This window comes from Haliaeetus leucocephalus, unplaced genomic scaffold (genome assembly GCF_000737465.1).
Source record: "Haliaeetus leucocephalus isolate CR32 unplaced genomic scaffold, Haliaeetus_leucocephalus-4.0 Scaffold217, whole genome shotgun sequence".
NCBI lineage: Eukaryota > Metazoa > Chordata > Aves > Accipitriformes > Accipitridae > Haliaeetus > Haliaeetus leucocephalus.
Window position 1 is genome coordinate 1,605,763 of NW_010972653.1, and position 10,643 is coordinate 1,616,405.

Sequence of the window (10,643 nt, forward strand, 5' to 3'; positions counted from 1 at the left end):
ACAGTGTGGCAAATGCATGAAAAATGTAATTAATTTCTTTACCTTGTTGACACAGTGAAATTATCACCCATTTTAATTTTGCATACATCTGCAACTTTAGTAAATAACTTCTATCTTAAATCCTAGATCTTGGTTTTAAATGTTGTTCAGTGATCCTGTCTTTATCTCTGGCCTGTAATGCATGCAGAACAAATATCACTGTGGTAATGTGTAGATGATAGAATTACTGATTTTGTGTCCTGTACATTTTGGAAATCATTGAAAGATCTTTTATGCCTAATACTTTAATATTTCTTTAACTTTCAGGACTGACTCAGCAAGTATAGAACGTATTTTTGTAAGCATGGAAAGTACATGTTCTGAAAGATTTTTATCTGCATCGTCAGATGAAACTGAACGCTACCTATATCCAAAGCGAATTAAAATAGAAAGTAATCAAAAAAGCATAGAGAAAGAGGAGTGGGAGCAGCAAAAGCTAGAACAAAGCGTACACCGTGTGAACAGGTACCAAACATCACCACATGAACCTATACATTTATCAGAAAGACAAAACAACTGGGCATTAGAAACGCAAAGTTGTGATGCAGCAAGAAAAACTTCGAGAGAGTTTTTCCATTTTCAGAGTTGTAGTAATGAAAAATTACCATGTAGAGTATCAGAAAATAAACTGTCCACCAAAAAATGGAATCCTGAAAATGAAAGCCAAAATACTAAAGAAGATGACATTTCATTAAATGCACATGGACAGCTTCTTGAAGCAGAGTTGCTCAATGTGTGGAGTGCTGCTAACATATGTAAAAATCTACAGGTATTAAATCCACCCCAAGTGCAGCAGAACAACAATATAGAACAAAATGATAAAAGAAGTGTTGATAATGAACTCAGACAAAATTCTTCAGTTACACCCTTAAAAAGAGACTCGTTTCAGATGGAATATTTAAGTCATAAGTCTATCTCTGATAAAAAATGGAAACAATACCAGCTTTTGCAAATTCCATTTTTACGTGGTACCAGTTCTGTGTTTTCACACATAGAACATGAGAAAGATAATTTTATGAAAAAAGTATGTTCTACAGAAGATAATTTCAGTAGCAATAATGAAACTACTGCAGAAAGAGACAATAAAGAAAAAAATAATTCATCATCTATAATTCCAACATTAAAACCTTTTAAAAGTATACAACAGCTGAAAATCCCTAATTTTCAACTTCCTAGCATTTCAAATAAAATAAATAGTAAAATGACATCAACTAACTTGGAGGAGATGGATTGGAAGAATTTTAAAGGCCAGACATCTTTGATGCAATCTAAACAGTTACATGGTGTGCAAAAAATGTCTGAGGTAGAGAAACAAAAATTGCAAAATGATAAAAGCAGTGTAAAAGCTTCAACTGTTGGTACTGAATTTAAAGAAAAGAATTACCCATCTATTAGCAAAGAAGAGCACAGTGCTTTGGCAGAAGGAGGAAAAGTATCTGTAACTTATTTCAGAGACAACAGCACTGACATTGAATGTAATCAAATATTTGCTGAAAATTGTTTCAAAGATAAAGTGCTGGAGAATTCAGATGGTGATGATGACCAGAAGTCAACGATTCACATTTACATTAGTGCTAAAAACATTCAGAATGAGAAATGTGTCAGCTGTAATGATCTTTTGAAGAGAATGGGGAGGAAGAGCAGTAATGAGAAAGCAGGAACATTTCATATACAGACAAGTATTCCAGTAATAACAGAAACATTAGAGAAAAATAAGTTAGACATACACTGTGGTGTGCATAATTCTAGCAGTGATATTAGTTTGTATGAAGCAGAATCAAAACTCTCTGCAAAAGAAATACTTGATTTCAAAAGATATTTAACTAAAAACATTATATTTGAAAGTAATTGTCCTCCCATTATTGTGCAGAATTTTCCAGATAAGAAAGTGAGTTGCAATATATTTAGGGGAAAGAAAATGTTCAAATTAAAGTTTTCATTTCAAAACATGTTGTTTGGGTGGCTCAGGACATGGACTGAATCTTTATATAGAGATATGCCCACATGTCAGGATAACAGTGTTACACATCGGTTTCATTTCTGTGAAACATTAAACGAACAGTGTGATGCTCAAGAGTTAGTAAAGAGCAATACAAATAGGAACCACAAAAATAAAATATGCATTTGTTTACTGGCTATTATTTCAAAGCATCTGAAGGTGAAACTAATAAAGACAATTCTTGCTTCCTTTTTCAATAGCACAGATACTTTATTGCCAACTGGAGGAAAGTCTATGCCAGTGGAGAAACACCCTTTACATGGCAGAAAGCAAGATCAGTTAAACTCATACACAGATAGTACTTTGAGGCAAAACACAGAGTTTCATAAAAAAAATGAAACTTATCCAGGCTTTGTAAGTTCTAAATTTTTGGAGAGCATTGGTTTTGAATTACATAATGAATGCCAGAGAAGACATTTTTCTAGATCTTTAGGTGAAGAAGAGTTTACTTTCCCAAAAAGAGGAGCCTTCCTTTGTAACCAAAAAAGTGAATTATATAAGGGAAGATATGTCAGAAAGCACCACCTCTTATCCAGAGGGAGTGAAGGGTTTAGCACCTATTTGAGGTCAATCAGTCACAAAAACGGTATGAAAAAGCAAATTTTAGTTGCTAAATGCCTAATCTTGCTACAGGGCACTTTTGATTGTCCTTCACTAGACAAAATGTATTGCTGCAATATCACAAAAATACAGTATCTGATAGGAGCAAATCTTAGATTTTGGAGTTACTTTCCTGCCCATTCACAACCGAAATTTGAAAAGGTAAATAGTAAATGTACAAATCAGGAAATATTGGTAACTACAGTAAAGCAGCAGAAGAAGAAACCAAGTAAAATGTTTAATAGTTCTTTTCATGGAGAAAGATTTAAAGCTTTCCCTTTTGTTTTATGTGAAAATGAGAAACATGAAACAACTGGATGTAGAAATTGCATAACATCTACAAATGAAGTTACAAATGAAGTCACATATACCATGAAAAAATATTTGGGTACTTCTAGTTGTATAGATGCTGATAGAAGAGAATGTGTGAGGTCAAAAGAGTTGCAAACAAATTCTCATAATTTTCTTTCTAAAAAATATTTTTCTATTTTTGACACATATGAAAAAATTCCCCTTACTACTGATTCTGAAGACTTTGACCAGATCCCAGTTGTAATCCAAGACAATTCTGTCAAAAAAAAGTTGTCTGAAGAAAATGCAGTCACCAGTTCAAAAGAGGTTCCTAATTTGCCTGCTAAATCAAATGATGCCTTAATTCTACCTGAGCAGTCAAAAACAACTATGGAAAAATGTATTTCTCTCTTGTTACAAGATAGCCAAACAAACAAACCTGAATTTTGCAAAAAAATAGATACATACAGCCCACATTTAGCAAATCAAAAAGAAAAAGTAGAAGACCAAAATCCTTATTTAAATTTTGAAAATTTATTTCCTAGTTCCTCAAATGTTTATCAGTCTATCACTTTGCCATTAGGTAGCAGCTCTTTTGTCAATAAAGACAAAGTAGTAAGTGAAGATGGACACTGCAGGAGTTCCTCAAGTGCAGACAAACAAAAACAAAGTGAAAAAATTCATGCCACTATACAATACCCATCCACAGGAAGTCCTGCCATGCCAGATACATACTTGCAATTACAGGCTAAAGAAACAGTACAGTTTTCTTTACAAGGGCATACACAGACAAACAAGGCAGCCAATTTAGAGCCAGCAACTTTGAAACATAATCTTGAATATGTAAAAGAACAGGAAGAGATATATGATGAACAAATGCATGTAACTAATGAAAGTCAATGTGAGACTGTAATGAATGACTTGATTATGTCATATTCAGAAGATGAATCTAAAACATTCATTGCTGCAGAAGAGGAATTAAAAATGCATTTAACCGTAATGAACAATGGATGTCTTGAAGATGTAAAAGATAAGTATTTACCTTTAGAAAATAAAATCACATATGAATTTGAACTGAAGAGAAGATTTGATTTAGTGCTAGAAGAGCTACATATGTTTCATGAAATTAGCAAGGGAAATGAAAACAATTTATCTAGTTTGGAAACAAACTCACACAACAATTATTGTGAATTAAATAATTCTGAGGGTCTAGATGAAAATGTGACAAGTGTTCCTCAAAAGAAACTATGTATTTCTTCTCCAATCTCTGGTACTATAGAAGGCCAAAACATAACTGACAGTAGTGGAAGTTCATTAAACAAAAAGATATCAAATGAAAATGAAGACCAAAAAGTATCTAAGGAATATTGTATTTCAAGACTGTCAAGTGAAGAATTGCTGCATTTAGCTATTGCAGAAGGTAAGCACATGAAATTATTGGCTATTATGTTAATAAGCAAATTGAAATTTCAGGCAATATTTGGTTTGCTTTAAAGTTGTGTTTCTCAACCCAAATAATTCTGTAACAATAACTGAGTTTTCATTGAATTGTACAAGGTTTGTTGAACAAAAGGTACTTGCCTATGAGTAGCCAAATGCAAAAACCCCTACGCTACTACCGCTGCCTGCACACTGTGCTGTAGCAGTTGTAGCTCAGAATTCAGTCAGTCGGTTTCAGGCTTGCTCAAACCCACCTTAATGCAAATTCCATTACAGATTATTTCTTTTGTCTTGGATTTTGTCATAATAAGCCCTGCAATCCCTAAAAGAGTAAAAAAATCAGTAAGATGCACATTTACAGAGAGAAAGGTTCAATTAAAACATCATGCAATATTCACAAAGGATACAAACTGTTTTCTTACAACTGATGTCATAGAATCATAGAATGGTTTGTGTTGGAAGGGACCTTTAAAGGTCATTTAGTCCAACCCCCCTGCAATGAGCAGGGACATCTTCAAGTAGGCCACGTTGCTCAGAGCCCTGTCCAACCTAACCTTGAATGTTTCCAGGGATGTGTTCTACTGAAAGCTTTTGTAGTGTCATGACAATCAACTTCATCTTTTCAAAAAGGATTTTGCATAATATTCAGAAGGCCATATTAATGAGGAGTAAAATAGTCACAAAAAATTCTTTTGGAGTTAGGTGATCAGTGGTGACAGTCACCTGTTAAATCTCTGGTTTGTTTAAGATCTCTAACTGAACACAATAGCTAGTCTTGCAACATTTACATGATTTTGCAGCTGACATGGGTATTCATATCTTCTATTTAAAGAACATTAGTTTGGGAAAATAGGCAGTTTAACACAAGTTCATGTAATAGATTAATAAAGATACGTATGAGTATGTTCATGGGTGGTAGGCCCTACTTGTCATGTGTGATATTTGTATATTTCTCTAAAGTGAGTTCTAGTTATCTATCCTCAGAAGTTAATTCTGGGCCATAGATCCCAAATAGGTGAAGGAAGTTTGCTGCACTAAGGACCTTAAGCTTGGAAAGCAGCAGTAGGTTTCTAAACATATCCTGCAGTTTATTTTTCTCATGGCATTGCCCTAAGCAGTTCTTGCCTGGTTCATTGCTTCTATTGCATTCTGTTTGGGATGACCTAACTTTTTCCATCCACCGTAAAGAAAGCATATGTATCTCACTTACGGTTCTGACTTTCAGGCCAGGCCCTCACAAAATTTAGGCAGTATTATAGTTATGTTTCTTTAAAGTTTAGATGCTGCCTTTTAAAAAATTATTTTATTTTTCCTTAAAGAAACAGAATGTCTGCTTCAAACAATAGGTGGGCAACCCTCTTTGTAAACTCTAACACTCCTACCCCATTTGCTGTAGAATCAAAAAGTATTTAATGAGTAAAGGAAGGACACCAAGAAGAAAACCAGTTGAATGCTGTACCTTCTTTTACAAATAGCTCCTATGTGATGAGTAAATTATTCAGGCACTTTTCAAACAGCATGTTTATCAAATTTCGTACCTGAAATTCAGTTTGCAGAAGTGTTGAGTTCTCACAGCTGCAAATAAAATCAATGCGAGATATGCTTTGGTCATATTTGGTAAATTATCTGATAAAAATGCAGCCATCTCAAATTTGGCATCCGAAATCAATTTCTCAGGGACTTGGCTCTAAATTTGTGAAGTGAAGATTGCAGGGTTTTTGTGAAGGTAATTAGTGTTTGTGAAGCAATTAGGAAAGTGTCACAGAAAAGCCCTGGAGGGAAGTCTGTTCAGTAGTTGTAACAGTATAACGTGCTGCAAGTTACACCTGAATGTCTTGCCCCAGAGAATGAAAGCCTAACAGATACTGGATAAATTGCTCACTAAGTGATCACTTTTCTGCCTAAGTCTGGAATAAGAAGATCTAAGCGGAGAAAATGATATATCATGAGAGGATTAAAAACTGCATCATTGCATCTATGCAAAGGAGAACTACATGAGGTGTATAGGTTGCTTTTGACAAGCCACTGAGAGTGAGACTTTGTAGCTTCACTAATATTTCCTGTAATATGCACATATATGTTTTACATCAACAACCACAAATTAATAACTAGATTAAACAAACTTAGTTATTTGTTTATAGAAATTAGTTAAAATCTTAAATGTTGTATTTATGCTTCTGTTTTCAGGCCATTTTGATGCAGCTTATAAAAAGCCATACACATGGGACCCAGCTTTTTTATCCTGCACACTTCTTAAGGAACAAAACTATAATTTACAGAAAGAGGGAGGTAAAAGTAATACTGTTTTGTTATTTATACCACAAATACCAGTGCTGATAAACTTATATCTCAAACATTTGTATTTGTTTCTTCCCTTTTTATCTTTGTCTCTGTAGCAGTCACATTTTGTTTAATTGTAGGTTGCTAGAAAGCTGTCCCATCTTTGGCTTGGGTCACAGAGCAAGTCATGCAGATGAGCCTTTTTGTTCTTTGGATAGAAGAAAAGAACTCTAACAATGTGGCGTTTCCTTTTTTGCTTGTTTTGGAGCCATTTGGAACAAACATCTTTGGGCCTCCATTCATTGTGGTGTAGCCAAGATATACTATAAAGAGAACATGATTTGATATACTTTCTTGGAAGAGTTGCAGTTTTGGACACATTGTGGAAGGAAATTCAGAAAGATATTGCCAATTGATCTATTAGGATTTCAAAAAGCATGCTTTCGCATTTTTTCCAACACTTGGAAACATTTAGTTAAACAAGGCTATTGGTTTATTCTGAAATGAAATACTAAAACATTGTAAGGAAAAGGCTACAGGTAACTTCTGTTTCGCTAGGTCAAACCATGTACAGATATTTTTATTTTTATTACCCATCGCACCTCTTAAAACTGATGCATACTTTGCTGTTCTCAGAATTCAGAAAGTTGTTTTCTTCATTCAGGCCATTCTGTGAAATAATGAGACTGAAAAATCTTGAATGTTTACAGATGACCTCTGGTGTTCTTTTCACCTGTTTTTTATTGAAGATATATCATCTTTTGCTAATATTTCATCTACCAAATGCAAAATATTACAGAGAATTCTGTTCTACTTTTTTACTGCTTAGCACTGCTCTATAAGGTGGTTTTGGGTTTTGTTTTGGTTTTTTTTTTGGTGGCAGGTGGATTCTAGTTTCTGACATTTGTAGTAGGTGTTGTTATTGCTTAGGGAAAATTCAAATTTCACATTGCTGTATTGTGCATAATAGCACAAGGTGGTTGATATTAACATCTTCTTCTTGGAAGTTTTGTTCAGATGGTGTTGAAGCTTGCTAGATGGAACACTGTAGCTCCTGCAGAAGATCAGAAGGTAACTGAAGCTGGATCATCTTTCCTTTCTTCTTTCCCTGTTGTTTTGGGCCACAGGTCCAAGGGCAAAGAAAAACAGACATTTCCTCCATTGCCATTAGCAGTAACTATTCCCTTTATATTGCTTCCTAGACTTTTTTAAGTTCCCATCTGAGCTTCTCCAGAAATGTTTGGAAGAAAGCCTTAGCAATGAGTGACTTCTTTTTTTCCCCGTGATTGCTGAGAAATCATGCAAGTTTCTAGGGCAATGGCATATTTCTAAGGCATTTTATACCTTATTTCCAGAGCTTTGTCAGAATCAACAGGCACCTAATATGCTTCCAGTAGAAGAAGCTGAAAAAATGTTATGTTCCCTTCATTATCAATCTCAGTTGATAGCAAGTCTTCACTGTGAGGGTGTTGAGGCACTGGAACAGGTTGCCCAGGGAGGTTGTGGATGCCCCATCCCTGGCAGTGTTCAAGGCCAGGTTGGATGGGGCTTTGAGCAACCTGGTCTAGTGGAAGGTGTCCCTGCCCATGGCAGGGGGGTTGGAACTAGATGATCTCTAAGGTCCCTTCCAACCCAAACCATTCTGTGATTCTGTGATTCTGTGAAATAGGGAGTTGGTGAGGAGGTACATTGCTTCTGTGCTGCAATCTATGGCTGGCAGAGACAGTTCTCTTCCATTTACACTGAACTGCCTTAGAGATTATTCTGAAGCAAGGACTATATCTATTTTTGTCAGGGGGCATACTATATTTACTGTACTGATAGAAGTTAATGTCAGAAGTTTTGCTGATGTGTTGCTGTCTCCCTCTATTTTTTAGTAGGATTCTGAGTCATCACATGTGTTCTTACATGGTTTGCGTTGTTTATGCATCTTGGATATGATCACTCTGTTTCCATGATGGAATCCAAGCCTGTTAATTTAGCCAATTTAGCTGCCAAAACTCTGTGGCTTAATCCAGCATATTGCTCCCATAGTTAGAAGATTAGGAGGTACAAGTCTTATACTTGCTGGTATCAATGAGTTCTTTGTTTTACATCCCACTGTTTGGTCACATGAAGTGACTGTTGCCTCAGAAACTGTGACTGTTTTGGAAAGGAGATACCTAGGTGGGAAAAGAAGATTTATACTTCTGCGGTTTTACAATTCAGCACGACTAACTACCATGATTTACTGGCTACATATAAACCCATAACACTTGACTGAATTTTACTGCATGCAGTTTCTCTTCCAACTGACTCTTATGAGTCTTATAAAAGATATAGCAGCACTACTGTCTCATCATTGACTTAAGAACGGAGCTTTGGGTTTTTTCTCATCCCATCATTTAAATTCTTGCAAAAGGCTAAGACAATTTTTTTTCTCCCTTTAGTAGGATTCCAGCTGAGTGCCTAAGGCTCTGATGGGCTCACTATTTGATATCCTAGCTAATTGCTCAGTGCTTCATCATTTTGTAGAATAATGGAAAATAGAACTGGAAAAGATCTTGAGAAATTTGACACCTTCATGTGTGATTATTACTTCTTCCGGATGACTCGTTGTTCTAATGTCTAAGTTACAAGGTCACTGTCTTCCATTCTTCCCCAGTGAGTATATTATTTTATGCAAAACAGAACAGCTTCTAAAGGATGACTGAATCATGCTCCAGATTACTAGATGGTGTATACCTAACCTAATAGACTGTGGAACAGAAAATCCATAACCTCCTGTCTTACTTTCTGGAAAATGAGTGGCACAAGACAAGGCATCATGATTATTAGCGCTAGTAGAGTGATGCCTGGCTGTGTAATTTGGATTTGTACATCTAAACCCCTCAGACTAGTGGTAAGTATTAAAGCATACTGCTCTCAGCATCTCCTCTGTCCCAGAATGGTAATTTGTATCAAACTATAGGCCTTTGCCAGTCTGTAAGGCAAGTTATGTAATGTTAGGTTGAGGATCCTTCTAATGAGAAGGATTCTACATGTGACCCAGCTGTTAGCATTTCAATTTCAACCCAAAAGACTATGTTAGATGCTCTACAGCTGAACAAAATGGAGATGGGATAGGATGTAGTAAAGGACGGAGAAGCTGCAATTAATATTCATCTAATTTACATGTCTCGGCAGTATGTAACTCTGGTGTATATCATATGGAATTCTGGGTTACTTTCACTTTCTATTTCTTTTTTTTTTTAATATAGGATACTTTCTGTCACATGAAGTTATAAGAGTACAGCCTCTTAAAACATGCAAGGGCCCCATCAGGATTGGGCTGTCAAGAAAAGCTCGACCCAAACAGCTTCATCCTTATCTGAAATGACTTAGTGGATTCTTTTACCAGTCTTCAAATAGAATCACTCTGCTTGAAAACTGTTGAAATGTTTTTATGTTAAGTTTTTCTGTTGATAGTTTGATCTTTGTGGTTTATAGGTTTTTTTAGATATTAATATTGCAGTATTTGCTAGTGATTTATTTAGGAATACTGTGAATATTTGATAGCAAAGGGATTTATAATGAATGTTTACTAGTAGAAGTTTTAATGGAAAGATGAGGACCTTTTAAAGTTTATGTAATATTAATAAAATCTGACATGTATTTTTCATCTATTAAAATATACAGTTGAAATTTTCTGTCAGACATTCTTAGAATCTTCTGTGTGTTTATTTGGTTTTAAAAACTCAGTATTTTTAAAGAGATTTGTTACAAATGTTTAGAGAGGTGTAGAAGAGAATTTCAGGAAGCTAAATTTAGGTTACTAAATGGGAATATTATGTTTTAGGCTTCCGAGGTGATTTCCTCTGATGTACTTTCAGTTCCATGCACTTGTCCTGTTAGACAAAGAAAACTCATGTATTTCGGTGCAGACTTAAGGAAGGAGGAAAAGTATAAATGCTACAGACAGAATCTTATTCTGAGGGTACCGATTCCATTGCATACAATATGGAGGCAAAATACC

At 35.2% G+C, this 10,643-nt stretch overlaps 1 protein-coding gene across 1 annotated transcript; it reads left to right on the forward strand.

The window, feature by feature from the left end:
- Positions 1-343: 343 nt before the first annotated feature.
- RAD51AP2 (RAD51 associated protein 2) lies at positions 344-10,007 on the forward strand. The gene is made up of 5 exons (XM_010566743.1): positions 344-1,755; positions 3,037-3,329; positions 3,513-4,349; positions 6,557-6,658; positions 9,889-10,007. Exons 1-5 carry the CDS (start codon positions 344-346, stop codon positions 10,005-10,007), a joined length of 2,763 nt encoding a protein of 920 aa, XP_010565045.1.
- The last annotated feature ends 636 nt before the right edge of the window (positions 10,008-10,643 follow it).